The 22,135-nt window shown below is 41.3% G+C and overlaps 1 protein-coding gene across 2 annotated transcripts in view; it reads left to right on the top strand.

The window, feature by feature from the left end:
• The first annotated feature begins 11,373 nt into the window (after positions 1-11,373).
• Positions 11,374-22,135, top strand: part of LOC100565879 (aldehyde oxidase 2) — a 59,163-nt gene continuing 48,401 nt past the window's right edge. For both annotated transcript variants that reach the window (XM_062960467.1, XM_062960457.1), the window contains exons 1-6: positions 11,374-11,503; positions 13,831-13,927; positions 14,823-14,931; positions 16,344-16,470; positions 17,833-17,894; positions 21,606-21,722. In XM_062960467.1, coding sequence (XP_062816537.1) covers positions 13,890-13,927; positions 14,823-14,931; positions 16,344-16,470; positions 17,833-17,894; positions 21,606-21,722 — 453 coding nt within the window. In that variant the 5' untranslated portion in view covers positions 11,374-11,503; positions 13,831-13,889. The remainder of the gene's footprint in view (positions 11,504-13,830; positions 13,928-14,822; positions 14,932-16,343; positions 16,471-17,832; positions 17,895-21,605; positions 21,723-22,135) is intronic.

Below are 22,135 nucleotides of genomic sequence, written 5' to 3'. Positions count from 1 at the left end.
TAGCAGAGAGGGTTTGCCTGCCCTTCTTCCCCCCTTTAGAATAAACTCTTAAGAGGTTGTTGCCTGGGTGAGTCACACTCTTTCCTCAAACCTCAAGTCATGATTGCTAGGCCACAGAGGAAGGTTGCACTCCTTCCTTTAAAATAATGCTTAATGAATTGCTGTTTGGAGGAAGTCACACTCTCTCAGCCCCAGGAAGGCACAGATAATTCCACTCATTAACTGTGTCATCACATACTGGGGCCTAAATTTTATTGCATGCCTCATGTTAGGAATTAAGCTTTGGCCTCATGTTAGGCTTTAAGCTCTTGCAATTATATTTTTTTGGGGGGAACTCTCTTTTGTTTCAGTTTATATGTTCAGCTTTATAACCTTTGCCAGTATATTAGGAAGCCTTCTTTTGGAGGTATCCATTTTGTTTAGACCTCATTTTGGGCTTCTTGCCTTTGGGCTGTTGTTACCTCAGGCTGGGACCATTCTGGAAGAAGCCATGTGGTCTCCCCGAAATAATAACAACAATAATAATAATAATAATAATAATAATAATAATAATAATAATAATAATAATGACAACTTTGCGGTTTTCTGGCATTGTATATTTCTGCCGCTTCTGTGACTGTTCATTTGTATTTTGATTCCGTAGCTCACTTGTCGATGGATGTCCAGAATCAGCAGCATCCACCGCGGTCCTTTTTATCCTGGGCGATGACCGAGCCAGTATAGACTTCGTTTTGGTTTGATTCTCCATAATGCTAATGGGTTAGGTGCTCTTAGTTCTGCTTCTCAGCTGAGGCCTCTCTGGCTTGGTTGGACCTGCCGGTAGTTACACTACTGCCAGCACAGCTCTCAGTTTTCATTGGAGTAGTTAAGCCCCCCCACCACGGCAAGGTGGCACCTACGGGGGTGGGGGGGGGGGGGAGCAAGCCATCAGAACAAATGCAATTAAGGCCAAGATTGAAAAGTCAGCTGATGACCCAAAATGCGGACTGTGCAAGGAAACCGATGAAACCATTGATCATATCCTCAGCTGCTATAAAAAAATTGCACAGACAGACTACAAACAGAGACACAACTATGTGGCCCAAATGATTCATTGGAACTTCCCACCTCCCAGCAGTAAAGAACTGGTGGGATCACAAACCTGCAAAAGTATTGGAAAATGAGCACACACAGATACTTTGGGACTTCCGAATCAGGACTGACAAAGTTCTGGAACACAACACACCAGACATCACAGTTGTGGAAAAGAAAAAGATTTGGATCATTGATGTTGCCATCCCAGGTGACAGTTGCATTGACGAAAAACAACAGGAAAAACTCAGCTGCTATCAGGACCTCAAGATTGAACTTGAAAGACTGGCAGAAACCAGTGCAGGTGGTCCCGGTGGTGATGGGCACATTGGGTGCCGTGCCAAAAGATCTCAGCCGGCATTTGGAAACAATAGACATTGACAAAATTACGATCTGCCAACTGCAAAAGGCCACCCTGCTGGGATCTGCACGCATCATCTGAAAATACAGTAGAGTCTCACTTATCCAACACTCGCTTATCCAATGTTCTGGATTATCCAACGCATTTTTGTAGTCAATGTTTTCAATATATCATGATATTTTGGTGCTAAATTCGTAAATACAGTAATTATTACATAGCATTACTGTGTATTGAACTACTTTTTCTGTCAAATTTGTTGTATAAGATGATGTTTTGGTGCTTAATTTGTAAAATCATAACCTAATTTAATGTTTAATAGGCTTTTCCTTAATCTCTCCTTATTATCCAACATATTCGCTTATCCAACGTTCTGTTGGTCCGTTTACGTTGGATAAGCGAGACTACTGTACATCACACAGTCCTAGACACTTGGGGAAGTGTTCAACTTGTGATTTTGTCATACAAAATCCAGCATATCTATCTTGTTTGCGGTGTCATACAATATAATCATAACTTTGTTTTTATATCCCACTCCCATCCCCCCAAGGGGACTCTGGGCGGCTCACATGGGGACAAGCCCAACATCAACATACATTAAAGCACAATTCATAATTTAAAAACAATATAAAACAATAAAACAGTATCTGAGAGGCCTTCCGGGTTCTGCCTGCCTGGCCTAACAAACTAGAAGGCATCAGATCTGGTCTGTTCTGGAAGCTATGCAGTCGTACCCTTTTGCCCTCAGAGCAAGGTACAGACACACTATTGGAAGTATAAATCTTCATTATGTGGCCAACTGCCTGGTTTAGGGTGGGAATCATAGCTGTGGCTTTCAGGCCTGTATTTTCATTTCTAGGCCGCATGTTGGGTCCTTCCTGGAAGAGGCTGTTTACAGGGGGTGCCATTTTCTACAGTGTTTGAGAGGAAATGCCAGATCCTGGTTGCTCAGGCTCATAGTTTAGCCCCCTGAAAGGCACAGAAGTTAAGACGTCACATTCTCTCAGCCATAGGGTAAGATATGCGCACTCAGATTAAATATAAATCTTCATTATATTACTTATTTTCATTATGGTGACTATCCTGGCAGTGTCTTTCAGGGCTGTGCTTTTGTCTTATTCCAAGCCTCGTCCATTTGGGGGATTGTAATCCTTAAAAAAAACTCCTTAAGAAAAAAACTTAAGTTTAAATAGACTTTATTTTTTAAAAAATATATTTTTATTAAGATTTTATAAAGGCAATTAGTAAAGTTTGTTATACAATGAAAGTGGGAGAACAATATTTTTTATAGAAATTATTGTGTAGACTAGCCTAGCAGCTGTAACCAAAAAATTAAACAAAATCTCTTTGTTCCTGTCCTTTTCAATGTCTAACATTCCTAGCAGGAAAAGTTCTGGTTCCCTTTGAATTTTTATTTTTAAAATCAGTTGTATGGCTTCCTTAATTTCTTTCCAGAACTCTTGCGCTTTCGAGCAGGTCCACCAAATATGAAAAAGGTTCCTGTCTGTTGCTCATATTTTCAGCACTTTTTTAATACAATCTTATAGCATTTAGATTTTTTGTTTGGTGTCATATACCATCAGTATTGCATCTTAAGCCAATTCTCCTTCAAATCATATGAATAAGTATATTTAAGTCTTTGGTTCCAGGCTTTTTCTCAATGTTTTAAATCAATCTGGTGGCCAATATTCTGGGCCCATTTCACCATACACTCTTTTATTTGTTCTTTAAATACACTTTATGATGTTTTCAGGTATATACCAACTGTGATAATTTGTGCTTGCTTTCAAAGTTTATACGTTAATTTATCCTAAACTATCAAGTAATTTTTGAATAATTAGGTACCAGATTAAAGGTATTTTATGTTGTTTCTAAAAATTTGATAATATGTATGGGTTATTGAGAACAGATGAGAACAGATGTCGCTCTCTGTAACATCCTGAAAACTCCCTAGAGATTCACTAACACATCTCTCCATGCCACTTCCATCTCCCAAACCCCCCTCCTGAGACTCCACAAAATCCTCGTCCTCTGAAGCATCAGATTCTTCACAAACCACGACAGAAAGTCTGGGCATGCTGCCTGCACCGCACCAATAACACTGTATACCCCGCAGCCAAGTCGACACCCTTTATCCTCCATATCTTTCTTCTTTTCTGACTCACCACCAGGCTTAAGCTGTGATAAAACATCTACGTAATACCTATTAAGTACTCCTTCCCTGGCCCTTTTATGTAAAAGGGTGCCCAGAGGAATCTCATGATCAAAAAATGACAGTGGCAAAAAATGACACTGATATAACTTCTTTCTCTCTGTCGCAAGCTTTGCCAGGACTCTTAGCTATCTGCATGTCTTTGACCTTTTCCCTACTTGCCCACAAAGGAAGCCCAAGGATATGTCTAGATGCCACCCAATAATTGTTCTTGTCCCAGCATTCATCTTCTGAGGACTCAGCAGTTGTTCCCTCACTGGGTTCTCCTTCTTGCTGGATCTTGGTAATGTTAGTTTTCCCCCTTTTCCTCTTCTTGCTCACCCTACCGTCAAAGATATTCCCTGCCAGTTAATGCAGCTGTTTCTAAATGCAGCATTAAAAACACAAAGAATTCATGCATCTATATAACTTCAAACAACCCTTGTAGGAGCTATTCCAAAGTCCTGCCACTTGCCAGGGATCCAGGAAGTGGAGGAAGCACATAGCTGCTAGAAATAATAACTCTCGCAATGAAAAAGGGGGAATGCAGTAAAGTTAACCCTGCTAGTACATCATGGTCAAAGAGATGAAAATCTAGTGTCCTGTCTTTATAGCCCTTACAATAGCTGTTGGGCATCTTCTATTTCTGCCATGAGGCGAGGGATTGGAGAACCCTCTCCTGCCATGTCAACATTTCTAAAGGCAGCCACTGCACCATGTTGCCATCTCATTGGCATCCTATTTGTCCCTTGCTTCATAGCCTTCAGTATTGATGGTGCTGTTGAGGCCTCCCAGCCTTCACTTCTGATTCTGCTTGCAAAACCTCCATATGGTAATTAGTCAGTTGACTTCATCATATGGGGCTTTTTGCCTATTCTGGGATGCTGCTGAGATGCAGCCAGGATGGAGCTCGGCAAAGCCATCATATGACGCAGGACTACTTCCGTCTTGGCTCTGTGCACACTGTCTTGGCAGTGTACTAAGAGGCAGCCTGGAGAGCACAGGTGACTTATCTGTATTCTTGTTGAGTAAGCCGAGGAGAGTGCAGGATCAAGACGGGGACAGTCCGGAAACCATGTGGATGATTGGGGGCAATGTGGGGTGCTGCCCCATGGATTCCCCCACTGTTCCCTGGCTTAAGGACCTCCATGTGATGAGTTCCAGTGTCTGAGCAAGCAAGCACCAACATTTCTCCCCACCTTACCAGAGTGAAGCCTAGCTCTAGGGCATTCCTGCCAGACCCTCCGGCCAATGAAGTCAAACCTGTTTTAAATTCATTGACTAGTGGTTCCTACTTCCTTCCAGAACCTGTAAATCATGCAGACCCATGGAAAGAGGAAACTGGGCACCACCATTCCTAGGAGTGGCCTCCAATTCATTGTTGTGCCCCAGATGCAAATTCTCTGCACAGTAAGTCATACAACTCCCTTTTGAGGCCAGTAGTATTTTATGGTTGAAGGATTGGCTATTGCTTGAAGATGAGAGACTTCTGGTACTTGAAGTCCTGATTTAGGATTTGGGTGAGATGGCTATCTCATCCAAAGGCAAATGGAAAATTCTAAAATCATTGAATTAGAAAGGCTGCCTTATGAATTCGGGATAAAGAACCTTTTCCCCAAGATAATATTAGCCACATCACCACAGAAAACAATTTTAAAGAAAGAATGGGTTACAATTGGAGATGGTTGTTGTTTGACAGTTGTTTATATTTTGAAGAAGATAGCTGGGAGTTTAGATCAACAAAAATGCATCTCAAGGAAGGCAAAGATCTAAGTTGGTTTGTGTAGCAAATCAAAGTTTTGGTCCAAAGTGCCAAACTAACACAGAGACAAATCAGTTGAAGACTTTGTGAAAGACTAGAAACCCTTTATGGATTTTTTACAGTATAAGAAACCTAACAAAGTAATAATCTGCAGGATCTGTGATGAAAGAATAATATTTTCTTTCATTCTGTTTTTCCATGCATAACAGTTAGTCGGGGGGGGGGGGGGGGGGGGGCAAGCGCTAGCGTGCTTTAGTTTCTCTCTTCTTGTTTCTTTCTTTTATCCTTTCCTCATTTTATTTCATTTTAGAATCTATTTTTGAATGTATATTAATTTTATTTTGACTGACAATTGCTTGTATTATATTGTTGTACATTAAAAATGAAAAAAGAACAAAGGAAAATGAACGAGATATAAATTAAAGAACTATGCCAAGTATCAAAATCACAACCCCGTTTTTGAGTTTTCCCATCTCAAGCAATGTGTAGCTTTGCTATGCAATATTTTCTGCAACTCTGGCAGTAGGCGCATTAAGATAACAAAAAGGAGAATATGAAACAATTTGTCAAATTGCACAGTAAGCAGAACTTTTCTTTACGTTAGACATTATAATTTGTAATAAACGTGGGAGGAATCATGTTACAATTTCATTACGTGCCTTGTGGTTACAACTTTGATGTACCACAGACTAAAATTCATAAAGCATACGGGTGTGCCAGAAATAAGTCCTGTAATTAGCAATACTTCACACCTTCTAGTTTATGCATTCGCTTACATAATTGTGCCAAAATGGACTGAACCTGGAATCCAGGTTTCAGTGGTGGCCAGGAAAGCATTTGCACAATTAAAACTTGTGCGCCAGTTGCGTCTATACCTTGGGAAGTCAGACCTGGCCACAGTAGTCCATGCTCTGGTTACATCCCAGATAGACTAATGCAATGTGCTCTACGTGGGTCTGCCTTTGAAGACTGTTCAGACACTACAAATGGTCCAACAGGTAGCAGCCAGATTGCCCACTGGAGCTGCGTACAGGGAGCATACAACCCCTTGTTGCGTCAGCTCCACTGGCTGCCAGTCTGCACAATTCAAAGTGCTGGCTTTAGCCTATAAAGCCCTAAACAGTTCTGGCCCAGCTTGTCTATCCGAATGTATCTCCCTCAATGAACCACCATGGAGTTTAAGATCATCTGGGGAGGGCCTGCTCTCGATTCCCCTCCCTCTCAGGCACGATTGGTGGAAACGAGAGACAGGGCCTTCTCAGTGGTGGCCCTTTGGCTGTCGAACTCCCTCCCCAGGGATATTAGATCAACCCCCTCCCTCTTGACCTTCTGCAAGAGAGTGAAAATGTGGCCTTTAGAGAACTTGTGTAATAGATAGACTTGGAAGAATGTGCAATGACCATTGGAACGGCCTGGATTACGCTCATGGATTATGTGTTAAACTCTGAATTTATATTGTTTTTAAATGTTTTAATTATTTTTAATGTACTTTTAATTTCTATTTTAATATTTATTTAAGTGTATATTGTGGTTTAAGGTATCAAATCGTTACTTGTATGTAAAGCCGCCTTAAGTCCCCTCTGGGATGAGAAAAGCGGGGTAAAATGTCGCAAATAAATAAATAGTGTATCTGTTCAGCAGACTTAGGACTTCATCCCATGACTGGAGGAGGGGAGCAGAGAGAACCATCTTTCTTCATTTCCTACCACCGTTCCTTGTCTTCTGGGATGACAAGCTATCCCACGTCTTTTCTCCGTCTTCTGCCTGTCTTTCCCTATTTTAAGCCTTTTTGAGTCAGAGAGTACCTGACTCCTGAAAACAGACTTTTGACTCTGTTTCCATTTGTTGTGGCAACTGAGCCAAACAAGGTCCCACCAGAAGTGCCCTTACATCATGTGATAGCCTCCATGAGATTCCTGTGGGGCTCCATTTCCTCAGCACATGGAAACGGAGCCAAAAGTCCATCTGATGGGGTTCTTAGTGAAAGAAAGGTTAACATATGCTTCACATATAAAGGGGAACTCCATACCATGTTCTTAAAGAACTAAATGAAGCATAATGGTGGCACTTTCCTCCTTGATCTGTATTGAAATTAAACTCAACCACAATGACGCTTGTTTCTGAATATTCAGCACTCTTCAGCAGAATTCTGATACCCCAATGTGCTTATAGACAGATGAGCAATTTCCACTATATTTTACTGCTAGTTTTTGTTGTCACTCACAGGCAATTATTGATTTGAATAAATGGAAGCTTTATGTGTTGAGTTCCCACTTCACAACTTCTAATTCAACTTATTCTGTATCCTAACATCATTAAGATGTGTTTTTCCTGACTTGGGAGTAGCAGGATTTGAAGGGAAAGTCTCAATCCACAAAGTGGTGTCTATCTTATATGAATATTGCTTCGGAGCTATTAGGGAGTAGCAGGATTGGAAGGGAAGATCTATAGCTCCAAAGTTTTTTTCCCAATGTGTTTTTTTTTAAATCAAGCAGATGGGAACTGCACTCCCTCATGTGATAAATCTGGAAATTGGTGATTTTGGGAGAACAAGGTGTGATGGGATCTGAGATATAATACAATTTGTTTTCTAATGCAATGAGACATAACACTATGGTAATATGTTGCTTTCCCTCCCTTGTGGGTTGACGTCCTAAGTAGGGTTGTGAATGGATCCATTTTTTTAAAATGGTCTTCGGCTGGTTCGGCTTATTTGGACACCCGTAGCGGCAAGGGCACTGCCACCATCTTTTTTATCCAAAATAGACCATGCAGCTGTGATCATAGCTACTTCCGGTTTCTATTCAGGGGCACGCAGAGTGTGGAGAGGATGGATCCTGTCTTCTTGAGTACTAGCACCCCCTCCTAATTTGGTGTCATCTACAAACTTGATCAGCATGCCCTCTAAACCTTAATCCAAGTCCTTAATAAAGCCTTCAGTAATACATTAATAAAGATGTTGAACAGCACTGGGCCCAGGACACAACCCTCTTTATGGCACTACTAGTCACTTCTTTCCAGGATGAAAAAGAACCATTAGTGAGTACCATCTGTTGATATATTTCAGGACAAATTTCATACATTGACACCCGAAGTGGACTAGGAGTCTTCAACTTTCCCAGATGACCTGTGGCACCCTGGGAGTAAGCAGTGATTCAGGGAATACTTAACTCTGTGGCCCCAGGCACCTTATAAGCTGACAGGAAGGGCATTTAGAAGGTTCTGTGCTTTTAAGATTCAAGAGGGTTATGAGGAAGCATGGCCTGCCATAGAGTATGAGGTGCTGCATTATTATTGTCCATCTGAGGAATAAAACAGAGACCATGTCCCTTCAGCTAGCACAGTGCTTCTCAATCTGTGGGCCCCCAGGTGCTCTGGCCTACAACTCCCAGAAATCCCAAACAGTTTACCAGCTGTTAGGATTTTGGGCATTGAAGGCCAAAACATCTGGGGACCCTCAGGTTGAGAACCACTGAGATAGCAAGTATAACCTTCTTCAGCAAGACTGGAAGTTTTGCAAACTTTTGCACATCCTTTTTGATCAGCAAAGTAAAGGAGGGTTAAAGAAGAAATTGCCCATACAAGGTGCTGACAGGCGATCCACTACATTCAGCCTTTTGAGTAGGTTCATGGATCATCTGCCTCGCATCTGCCACAATAGATTTGAGACCCGATTGTTTAGAGTCGGGTCACTGTTGTCAACATTATAATGGGATGCTCCAACTGTGACCAAAAGAGGAAAGCAAAGGTCATTCAGTTTCAAGGATTGGAACTCCTGTCCAGTTCATATGTTGTACATTTTTTGAAAAAAACAATCCTCAGGATAAAGGCTACTCTTCGACCATATTGAAAAATTGCCCCTCATATGTCAGTTTATAGCAATTTTGAGATCAGCATTGTGGAAAGCGGGGTTGCTCCAAACAGGCTGCAGTGCTCTCAGCCGAGTGTTGGAGGAAAACTCATACGATGTTGCAAAAGGTTTCAAATGATTCCAACCTGGCTCCTCCTTCGCACCTGTTTTATCTTTCACTCTCATCTGGGTAACACAGAGTAACACATTGATCTGATGCAGGAAGCATCTGCAGAGTTTCTTTCTCCATATCATCTGGGATAGCTTCTGGACTTTTAAATAAGAGAATGGCTTACCTTCAGCAATCTGATGAGCTTATCTTTTTTATCAATGGCAAAAAGGTAAGTATTTATTTTCTCTGGTAATTTGATTAGAAAATGAAGTTGAGGCTTCCTGTATCTACAAAGAAGTCTAGATGCACTGTAAAGGTTTTCAGGATTTTACAAACAGGTTATTGTTGCATAAGAGAGCCAGCATGGTGTAGTACTTTGAGTGTCCAATTGTGATGTTGGAGACTGGGTTTGAATCTCTATACTGCTCTGGAAACTTACCAGGGGTCTTTATAATTTTCCCTCACTGACATGTAGCTACATTCATGTGTTGAGCATAGCAGCATCCTGTGTTAACTGGCACATACAGAAGAAGTAGTGTTGATCTCAAATTTTATACCTTTTCTTATGATTGGCAGCATTCAGTAACATCAACAAGCATATGAAGTGGTTACTGCCACCCATGTCGACACATTACTGAACTGAGATGCATCCATCACAGGGAGGTTAAAGGAGATTTCCAGTGATATCATGCCAACAATTTGGGAAAGCAAGTGCATACCTGCAAAATCAGGAATTAGACTTTGGTCTCCTCATGAGCGTTCAGCTTTCCTTACCACCCACCCAATGCTACAAAATGGGGACGGCTGTCCTCAATAGCCTCTAGGACAGTGTTTCTCAACCTTCCTAAAGCTATAACCCCTTAATACAGTTCTTCATGTTGTGGTGACCCCCAACAATAACATTATTTTCTTTGCTACTTCATAACTGTCATTTTGCTACTGTTATGAATTGCAATAATAATTCTCCCTGGGGGAGAAGAGCGGTATATAAATTAAATAAATAAATGTAAATACCTGATATGCAGTATATGTATTTTCATTCACTGGACCAAATTTTGCACAAATACCTGATACACCCAAATTTGAATACTGGTGGGGTTGGGGGGATGATTTTATCACTTGGGAGTTGTAGTTGCTAGGATTTATAATTCACCTACAATCAAAGAGCATTCTGAACTCCACCAATGGTGGAATTGAACAAAACTTGGCACACAGAACTCCCCTGACCAACAGAAAATACTGAAAGGGTTTGATGGGCATTGACCTTGAGATTTGGACTTGTAGTTCACCTTCATCCAGGGAATACTGTGGACTCAAACAATGATGGTTCTAGACCAAACTTGGCACAAATACTCAATATGCCCAAATGTGAACACTGGTGGGGTTTGGGGAAAATAGACCTTGACATTTGAGAGTTGTAGTTGCTGGGATTTATAGTTCACCTACAATCAAAGAGCATTCTGAACTCCACCAACGATGGAACTGAACCAAACTTGGCACACAGAACTGCCATGACCAACAGAAGGGTTTGGTGGGTATTGTCCTTGAGTAATTACCTACATCCAGAGAGCACTGTAGACTCAAACAATGATAGATCTGGACCAAACTTGGCACAAATACTCCGTATTCCCAAATTTGGAGTTTGGGGAAAATAGACCTTGACATTTGGGAATTGTAGTTGCTGGGGTTTACAATCAAAGAGCCCCTTGAACCCCACCAATGATAGAATTGGGCCAAACTTCCCACACAGAACCCCCCATGACCAACAGAGAATACTGGTCTTTGGCAACCCCTCTGAACCCCCCTTGTGGGCCCCCCTAGGAGTCCCGACCCCCACGTTGGGAAACACTATTCTAGGAGCATCCCCCAAATCTAGTTGTAGCTAGATGATCACATATGAGGGTGAGATACCACGATGCCCATACACATTTTAGACATTACTTTGGTCCCTGCTACTGAGACATTTTGTAAGCACTTGCTTGCAGTGTTGAAAAAGAGAAACTGAAAAAAAATAAGCATGTGATATTAATTTTTATGATCATAATCACAGCTTAATCCTCTTTAACAAGGTAGATTATGTCTCTCTGGATTCTTGTTTCAGGTGATAGAGCAGTGTGCTGATCCAGAAGAATTGCTGCTTAATTATCTGAGAAAGGGGCGTATCCTTCAGTGTTTTTCCACACTGCATAACATCCTTCTTCTTAATTCAAAAGACAAGGATCTTATCACATAACACTGTTTTTACTAGAATCCCATTTTTGTCTGTATTTTATTGCAAAACATCACAGCCCTCCTGGTGCTTGACTATGCTGATGTATTCTTGGGTCATTTGAAAACAATTGAAATAATCTATTAATGATCCCAGGTCCCACTATGATGTAGTAACACAGCGGTTCTCAGCCTGGGATCCCCAGATGTTTTTGGTCTACAACTCCCAGAAATCTCAGCCAGTTTACCAGCTGTTAAGATTTCTGGGAGTTGAAGGCCAAAAACATCTGGGACCCTAGGTTGAGAACCACTAGTAGTAACAATTTTGGATCTGAATGTCCCATTCTACTTAGCTGAGATATTTGGAGCATGTGTGATGGGTGGGAAATAATTCCTTCTTCCTAGGAGATTCTCTGTAGGTGTTCAGTCTACTTCTGAAGGTTGAGCAAAGAAGACTGCAGAAGTCTAAAGAGTCACCAAGAGACCTGCCGTACATTTGTATTCCATACTTCCACATGGCTTTTTAATATTATTTTAATGCTGTTGTTTTAAATAAGGGGGGGGGGGGGGAATGCAATAGCACAATCCCAAAAGAATCCTTTTAAGGATTAATGCTTGAAGAAAGCTCAAGGTTCAGGAATAAAAGGTAAAAACACAATTTTTAAAGAGTAATATACAGAAACAGAACTGGGTAAGTGCTGGTATGTGTGGAAGAGCACAGAAAAAATAATGGAAGTTGAATGTTATGTGTTCATCTTCTGGATCAGGGCAGGGAATAAGAGTGCTTCCATATTAGTATCATTATACAATTGTTGAATTATGAAATTATGAAAACCCATTAAAATAGCACAAATCAGGGCCCAGAAGGTGATATAAATAATGTTGTTATATTTCAAGGGGGGAAATGGGGACAGTACTAAACCACAAGTGCAGGAGGTGATGCAACAGAGTATGTTACCATTCCAATACTTTTTTGAATGCAGGAGAGGAGGTTTTCAAGTAGAATGATCTGAAACAACTGACTAAGGCCCCTTCCACACAGCTGTATGAAATCCACATTGAATTGGATTATATGGCAATGTGAACTAAGATAATCCAGTTCAAAGCAGATATTGTACATGGGCTGATAGCACCTTCATAATTAAAACAACTTTAGATCACTGTGAAAATAAAGCTTTTTTGTCACTTATACAGGGTAATTAATCATCTCTAGGCAGCAACTCATGAAACCCCTGTTGAAATGTAGTCTTCTACACTTGCATTAAATCAAGAGCAGCAGGGTCCCTTATTTCGCTGTAAACTCCCTGAGGGCCCTTCCATTCTGCCCCTTTGTCCCAGGATCTGATCCCAGATTATCTGTTTATCCCAGGTTATCTGGCAGTGGGGACTCATATATTCCAGTTAAAGCAGATAATCTGGGTTTAGATCCTGAGATAAAGGGCAGTGTGGAGGGGCCCTAAAGTGGTCTCTTGCACTGTTAGGAATAAATCCTACTTTCAGAATTAGCTCTATCAGGAGATTCCTCCTAACCACCTTATCACATGGGGGAGCCCTCCATCCAGAGGTGGCCCTAGGTAATTTCGCCTTGTAGGTGAACCTAGTGGCCACTGCCCCCCCCTGAAATTGCGCCCCCCCAAGGCCTCGCACATATCTTCGGCGGCGGTGGGGACCATTGGCTCCCTCCTCACCGAATGCAGAAGGCCTCAACTGAGGCCTAGCTCTTCTCACGAGGTCTCACGAGGACTCGTGAGACCTCGTGAGAAGAGCTAGGCCTCAGTTGAGGCCTTCTGCGTTTGGCGAGGAGGGAGCCAATGGTTCCCACTGTGGGGGTACCTCGACGGCGCCCCGGGGACAATGCGCCACAAGTGTGCGCTTACATTGGCTGCTATGTTGGGCCAACTCTGCCTCCATTCATGCCGTTTCACCAGCATTCTGTCACCCTGTGCATCACTCCGGCATGGCACCACTGCCTCCATCACATGGGGGGAAGCATCGCCCAAATAGGGAAGAAGTGTGCTGGCTCCATTGTTTTGGGAGAAGCATCCAAAGACACTTCCACACCAGTTGGGGACGGGGCCACTTCTTGAAGTCACACGATGTCATGTGATGGCCAGCATGGAGTTCCATCCCTGAAGAAAGCTGAAAGCATCATAGGACGCTAAATTTGGTAAGTGTAATGAGGTCCTAAGTGAATAATCACAATATAAAAATTAGGGTGGGAAAGCCTAAATATTAAACAAAATAAATCATTGGTTTTCCTTAATAACATGGTGTTAAGTCCGTCTCACAGGAACTAAGTACGGCTGTGGAATCGGAGGCTGTGGGGCCTGCACCGTGATGATTTCTACATACAACGCAGACTCCAAGAAAATACGGTATCCTTCACAAAAGGGGTAGACAGCTCAATAAACCTACACCACAACTTAATGTATCTTGACCTGAAATATCTGAAGTAATTTTCTATCTTTCAAAGTGTCCTGGGATCGGTCACTAACAAGGGTGCCACAGAGAGCAAGAGAAGTGAGCAAGCACACACAAAACACTGTGGGTTCCTTGCCCCCTTATTTTCAACATGCTCAGAACTTGACTGAGCATTCATGCACTCCCTTCACAAGGGTGCATGATGAGGGCAGAATTGGGAAGGGGGTGTGTGAATGAGATATTCAGAGGTCATGAAGAAGGGGTGGGCGAAGATCCTGTAGGATGCCACGTTTCTGTTCAGATCATCGAGGATCTTCCCCCAATTGCTATCATAGATATAAATTAAAGCTTGGGAAAATTGCACCATTAGAAATCCCAGCAGGATGGCCAGTGGCCAAGATGGCTGGGAAATTCTGGCACTTCTAGTCCAACCCATAACTTTATTTCCAACAACATTTATATCCCGCCCTTCTCACCTGAAGGGACTCAGTTGGAAATAATGTGACTGCCCCATTCAGCCTCTTTCTGGCTACATCAGATGGGTATAGCACAAATCTCTTTGTAATGACTTTCCAAATTTATTTGGTTCAACTAAAAATGAACTGGTCATGCCTGGCCTTTAATCCAGATATTTTGTCCAAGGTTCTGATTGTTGAGTAACATCTATATCCCCTTTTGAAGAGTTTTCCAAAATACCCTTTTAGTGCTTTCTAAATTCTGATGTCTCAGCCAGGGTACTGGATTGGGCTGGCCCTGAAACCATCTGCAGCCCAAGTTGGCCCTGGCAGAGATACCACAACTTGGAATCCACACTGGTTAAGAGTTAGAATTGCACTTAACATTCCCAAGACATTATCCAGCCAACTCTTGCCTCCTCCCGCTCTGCTCATTGTATGGTCTCGCAGTAACCACTGTGGAAGGAGTGGGGTCCACAACAACCAAGCTGCACCCCATTCAGGTAAGATAGGAGGTTGTGGAATGAATTAAAGACATGACCAAAGCCCATGGATTCCAGGGCTCAGAATAAAAAAGCCTGGTGACTTGTGGTGCCCCCTGCCCCCACCTCAGCTCAACTTGAGTCTGAATTAGGTTCCAGGCTGAAAAACAATTCATTGCTCCAAATTCACTCTCCTCCTTGCCCAGCTGTTGTGACTGCAGCTGCTATATCTCAGCAAGGCACTCTGTAAAGGTGGCACTTATCAATCCTAGGTGCCCAAGTTGTTGTTGTTGGAGTGATCCACATATAGCAAAGGAAGGAGGGCAAGAGGGGAAGGACTTGTCATCTCATCTCTGCCAGATGAGCGGAGGGAGAGAAGAAGCCTGCTGTGGGGTCCAATAAAGACATTTTAAGATGGCGAAAGGACATGGTGACTTGCTGGAGCTAATCACAAAATGATCCCTTAGTTTGGGAAGAAGGTAAGGGATCTTAGTGGGTTGCTAGCTTATTGTACATAATACAGTGTTCCCTCACTTATCGCTGGGGCAAGGTTCCAGGACCACCCGCAATAAGTGAAAATCCGCGAAGTAGGGGCACTATATTTATTTTAATACAGTATTTATACATTATTTTAGTAGTTATACACTATTTTAAGTCTTTATCAACCAATTGTGTATTGATTATTATGATTAATAATAATAATAATAATAATAATAATAATAATAATAATAATACTTTATTTATACCCCGCCACCATCTCCCCAAAGGGACTCGGGGTGGCTTACATGGGGCCCTGCCCAGGACAATACAATATAACACAACATAAAAACAACATATCATAATACAATTAACCAATACAATTGATAAAATATACAGTACAACACAGAATCAAGAAAGCAATCTAACAGGGGTGAGCCGCATGAACACTAAGTTAAAAACTCGGGGTGAGAAAGGGATCAAAATAAAAACCTCGGGGGACAGGGACATCAGATAATGAAACAGTCTAGAGGATAAATGTTGAGGGGAGTAACAAAAGAACAGTTACTCTCCGAAGGCACATTGGAATAGCCATGTTTTTAAATCTTTCCTAAAGGCTAAAAGAGTGGGGGCTTGCCTAATAAATCACCTCCTTCTCCCGTTGCCACTTGGGCAGATTTTCTCTCCCTTTGGTTTCTCCTTCCTCCCTTCCTTAGGCGGTAAATTGTAATTTTTTATGACTTATAATAGTATTTTAGAGTTTATTGAAAAACCGCGAAACAGCGAATTCACGAAAAGTGAACCGTGAAGTAGTGAGGGAACACTGTAGTTCCTACTCAAACATAGCTTAGGGCAACAGGAAGATAAAACTCACTGTCACACTACAAACCTATAGCAGGGGTAAAGAACTTTTTATCTTTCGGCCAGCTTTTTAGACAATGCATTTTTTTTTCTAGCAAAGGCTTGCAAAGTGCCATGGCTCCCAGTGTGGCTTCTGCACTCCTGGAATGGTGATGTCCATGTATTCCTTACTAAGAAACCACCCTGAACCCAGCATGGAGCAGATAACCGCAGCTCTGGATGGTAAGCCAGCTTTCTCCCTTTCATTATTTGGAAGCTATTTATCAAATAGGACACACAGATAAAACAAACTGTTATTGAAATCATGTTCTTTAATTCTGCAGTAAATCAACACACAGTTCAGAGGGTCTACTTTAGATGGGACTGGTAACAGAATCCAGGTCTATAGTTTTTATATGTGCATCCTGGTTAGTTTTCTAGTGTTCAACAGAACTGTTACAGCTTAAGCTTTGGTTATCTTCTCCTGCCTAATCCTCCCGGAGCCTTTGAGCATTGCGTGTGTCTCTGCTTATGGTATACTCTGCAGTCAAGAACAGGGCTTATTCATACTTTTCAAATATAGCACTATTGTTCCCCTTTAACTGCCACGTTTTTGTATCATGGAATACCAGGATTTGCAGTTTAGGGAGCAGCATTTACAATTATCAGCCTCACCAGACTACAGACCCTGGGTTTCTGTAGGATTGAACCATAGCAGTTATAATCAGCTATTATTGTGTGGTTCCTCCAAAGCAATTTCTTGTGTTATATGAAGCACCTTCCTCACTTTGTTTCATGGTAGGGCCAGAAGACCCTACATCATGCTGGCAGAAGGTTCACCCACAGTGAAGTTTATTAAAAAGATTTTTAAAATGAGCTCTAATAGGATCCAATTCAGATCTTCTTATTACTTCAAAAGACAATGTTTGCATGGAAACATTTTAATTCATTATCACCCTATCAGACATCCACCTTGTGCTTCTTATATATTTATGTCCCTGGGCTTGTGCTTTGTTTAAAATAAAAGGCAATGAATAGCATGGAATAGATAATAAGAGAGAGTTCTTTGAAAGGCCCAGCTGTGTGAACATTTACTTTTAGGGACCCCATTGAACTCAGTGAATATGATTAATATTAGTGTGAAAATAAATATCAAATTATGCTAGACTTTGTTTCAACACTGGAAGCTGGAGATGTAAATGTTCATAACGTCCTCATTAGATATATTACTGTTGGTCCTCTATATCCATGTATTCTGCATCCTTGGATTTAACCCCTTGGTTTTGTCATTTTATATAAAGGATGTCGTTTTACTATTCTACTGTATATAATGGGAGTTGAGCATCCATGAACATCCATTTTGATATCTTGGAACCAAACCCTAGCAGATGCCGAGAGCTCACTGTACATCCAGGAGATGGTTATTGTTGGAAGGACTGGCACTTCCTACAAAGGAGAAAGAAGGAGATCTGATTAATCCAATTTATTACTGAAATATTAAGAGTGTATAGAGGGTAAAGTTCACCGGAACTGATGTCTCTGATTCAGATGACTGGGAATGCTATCTTACATGTGTTAATCTTTGTACATCATAATATTTTCTAGGGAATTTGTGCCGGTGTACAGGATACAGACCTATAATCGACAGCTTCAGTGCTTTTTCCCCGGTAAGAGCAAAAATGAATGAATGAATCTATGAATTTTGCTGGAGGTAGCCACTAAGTACATATTTGCCATCTCTGGATAATTACTCTCTGGAAAGAGCTGCTCACCCTTTGCAAAATCCCCCAATATGTTCTATGGCAAGTGGGAGAGAAAGACTTTGTGCATGCTGTGCTTTTTTTTTAAAAAAAAAACCCACATTCCCCTCATTTTACAGCATGAAATGATAGATTTTGCTAAACAAAATGAAATTATATGTTGCGCCCAAAAAAAAACCTCTCTCTCTTTGAATGATTGTTACATAGTCCATAACTTTGCACCTGTTTCAACTTGATTGGTATAACTGTCTTGAATATCTTTATGGGATGTCCCTTGGTTGAACCTGGGACATGTTTGACAAAATCCAAGGCATATGAGCTGTAACTTAGGGGGGAGGGGACACAATTTGCATGTATACACCATTCTTCTCCCACAACTAAGCATTGCACATCCTCCAAATCCCACATATCACCACACAGAGTAATTCTCCATCCCTGTTCCCGGAGGTCTAGGATTTGCTCACATATGTAATTGGTGAAAATCTCCCCACGCATGACCTAGGAGTTTCCAATGAGATCGTTATTTCTTCATGTATATTAGCAGTATATCTGGAGCTTATTATTATTATTATTAATATTAATATTATTAGCCTATAACTCTCAGAATCAGCTTGTTACCTATGACCATGGGATTCTGGGAATTTTAATAAAGTTATTTTTTCAGGTTCCGGATTGATGCTGAACATTAAACCTTATGCCCAAATGTATCATAAGCACTATGTTCGAGCATGAAAAACAGATTGAGAACATTGGGTAAAAATCTAGGAGGAAAGAAAACCTTGTCCTCATTGTGGGTGTTTATTTTAGACTGAAGATTAGGATGGTCCTTTCCTAAAAGAAATGATGAAATATTCCAAAAAAAGAGATGTACAATATATATCCGCTCCAAACACCGAGGTCCTCTGTGGGGCAGTTACTTCAACTAGCCAAAACCTGACTGGCAACCACCACCCAGAGGACCTTTTCATCAGCCTCTCCACGACTGTGGAACAGCCTGCCAGTAAAGCTCCGACTACTGGATCAGTTGTCGAAATTTAAGATATAGGTGAAGACATATCTCTTCCGGCAGGCAACCCAAACAGTTTTAATGGTGAATTTTAAATTCAACTGTATACCTGGTTTTTGTTTTGTGTATTTTGATACGTATTTTATGGAGGTATGTTTTAATATGTGTATTTTACAGAGTGTTTTAAAACAATTGTGTATTGTGTATTTTCACAATTGTGAAAAACAGGCCCTAGAAACAGCACCAAAAAAGCCAACTGTTTGGTTCAGATACGTAGATGACACCTTCACAATTTGGAGCCATGGAAAGGAAGAACTCAGCAAGTTCCTGGACCATCTTAACAGCATCCACCCAAACATCCAATTCACCATGGAAAAAGAAAAGGAAGGAAAACTGCCATTTCTAGATGTTCTGGTCATCCGCAAACCCAATCAACAATTGGGCCACACAGTTTACAGAAAACCTACACATACAGATAGATACCTTCATAAAAACTCCAACCATCACCCAAGTCAAAAAAGGAGCACAATCAAAGCCCTGACAGACCGTGCACAAAGAATCTGCGAACCTCACCTCCTCCAAGGTGAACTCAACCACCTAAACTGGGCTCTACAGGCCAATGGATACTCCACCACAGACATCAGAAGAGCTGCAAGGCCAAGAACAAGCCATGAGAGTCAAGACAAAGATCCACCCAGAGGAAAGGTGTTCTTACCATACATCAAGGGAACTACTGACCGCATAGGGAAGCTGATGAAGAAGCACAACCTACAAACTATCTACAGACCCACGAAGAAAATCCAACAAATGCTACGGTCAGCGAAGGACAAGAGGGATCCTCTCTCTTCTGCAGGAGTCTACCGGATACCATGCAGCTGTGGACAAGTCTACATAGGGACCACCAAACGCAGCGCCCAAACAAGAGTCAAAGAACATGAAAGGCACTGCAGACTAATTCAACCAGAGAAATCAGCCATAGCAGAGCATTTGATGAACCAGCCTGGACACAGAATACTATTTGAGAACACAAAAATGCTGAACCATTCTAACAACTATCATGTCAGACTACACAGAGAAGCCATTGAAATCCACAAGCATGTGGACAACTTCAACAGAAAGGAAGAAACCATGAAAATGAACAAAATCTGGCTACCAGTATTACAAAACTCCAAAATCAAAACAGTAGATGGGAACCAACACAATGAGGACTTGACTGAACAAAGGATGCCCCCAGGCAAGGGACAAAACATTTCCAGTGCCAATTAGGGTGATTAACTGAAACATTAATGCTGGCTCCCAGTGACAAAGAACTCTTGCCACACCTTGGACTCTACACAGATATATATTCTTTCCTTTCCTGACTTAGTTTATCCATACCTCACAACCTCTGAGGATGCCTGCCATAGATGTGGGCGAAACGTCAGGAGAGAATGCTTCTGGAACATGGCCACACAGCCCGAAAGGCATACAACAACCCTGCAATTGTGTATTTGTTTGTTAAATTTTATCCTTAATTTATTGAGTTTTGTTTTCCATTTACAGCCTTCTGTTTGATATTATGTATATTGTTTTTGTGTTGTGAGCCACCCCGAGTCTCTTTGGGAAGAGGGACGGGATATAAATAAAGTTGTTGTTGTTATTATTATTATTATTAGTATTAGTATTAGTATTATATACTTGTGTATAGGTCAAAATATGTTTTGATAAAAAAATCACTCTACAAAACCTGGATCAACTTATACACAAGTCAGTGTTGCGATAGGGACTCAGCGCAAAGGCAGATGCAATATGTGCTCTCACCCCATTAACCTTCCCATGTCCAAACTGGAGAAAGAAAGACATCTTTCCTTCCTCCTTTGCTTTTGTTTTTGGCCTGAGCAAAGTTTAGCAGCAAGGCAACCATTTGAGGCATTTGAGGTAGAGAAGATTGACATGGTCTATGTTACATGAGAGATTAAGTGCAGAGACTGTGGTGGCCATTTTCAGAAAGGGATTTGCACTTTATTTACCTTACCTAACATGGTAACTGCTACTTTACTCCAACTGAATGAAATGCAAAAGTATTGCATGGGTAATGTCTGACTTGAAAGCCATACACGTGAAAAGGATTTAGAGATATAATACATCACAAGCTAAACATGAGTGAACATTGTGATGTAGTGGCCAAAAAAGCCAATGCAATCCTGGCCTTCATCAAAAGGAATATAATTTTTAGAGAAAAGGAAGTAGAAATCCCACCCTATTCTGCTTTGGTAGAATCCAATCTAGAATACTGTGCCACAGTTGAAAGATATCGACAAACTACAAAATGTCCAGCGAAGAGCAACCAAGATGATCAAAGAATTGGACACTACATTTTAGGGGCTGGTTACCTTTAGCTTCACAAAAAGGAAACTTAGAGATGAAATAAAAGCTATATTTAAATCTTTGAAGGGATACCATGAGGAGAGTGGGGACAGATTGTTTTCAGGGCGCTAGAAGATAAAACAATAGATCCAAAATGCAAGAAAAAAGAGATTCCAACTAGACATTGGGAGTGCAGCCTTAAAACATGTTACATTTCTTGGATATTATAACCATAGTATTATAATTAAATCTATTCCTTTATTTAGGAGAGTTGCCCATTGGCAGGGAGTGGGAAGTGTTGCATGGATAAAGAAGAGAAGGAGACGAAAGGCAGTGATTCTGGTGAAGAAGACCCATCATTGCATCCTGAAAAGGGAAACAGGGTAAGCTACAGACCGTCCACATTTCTATATTTCTCAGGAAAAGCATTTGTAATTGTCATGCCATAGTATTTATTTGAGTTCGAAGTCAACCTATGTGGTCTTTAAAGCAGAGATCTGTCTTGCTGCAGATTGAGTCAGGCATCTTATGTTTGATTAGTATCCAACTGAGTAGGCTAAGTGTTTGCTAAAGGAAATTAAACCTAGGGGAATGTGAAGTAAAATTTTTGGCAGAAACCTCTTAGGTTTCTTCTTCACCAGATGTCTCCTCATAAGATCCTGACTGTATTAGATCAGATCCTATTTGATCAGATCCTTCTGTGTGGCTCCTCTGTCTTGAAACATGCTGCTCTCCCTCAGTCCCCTGCTTCTCCTCTCTTAAGTATAACTGGTTGTCTCAAAGCCAAATCTGTCTA

Source organism: Anolis carolinensis, chromosome 1 (genome assembly GCF_035594765.1).
Source record: "Anolis carolinensis isolate JA03-04 chromosome 1, rAnoCar3.1.pri, whole genome shotgun sequence".
In the NCBI taxonomy this organism is placed as follows: domain Eukaryota; kingdom Metazoa; phylum Chordata; class Lepidosauria; order Squamata; family Dactyloidae; genus Anolis; species Anolis carolinensis.
Note: the sequence above shows the minus strand (reverse complement) of the source record. Positions and strands in the feature narration are given on the sequence as shown.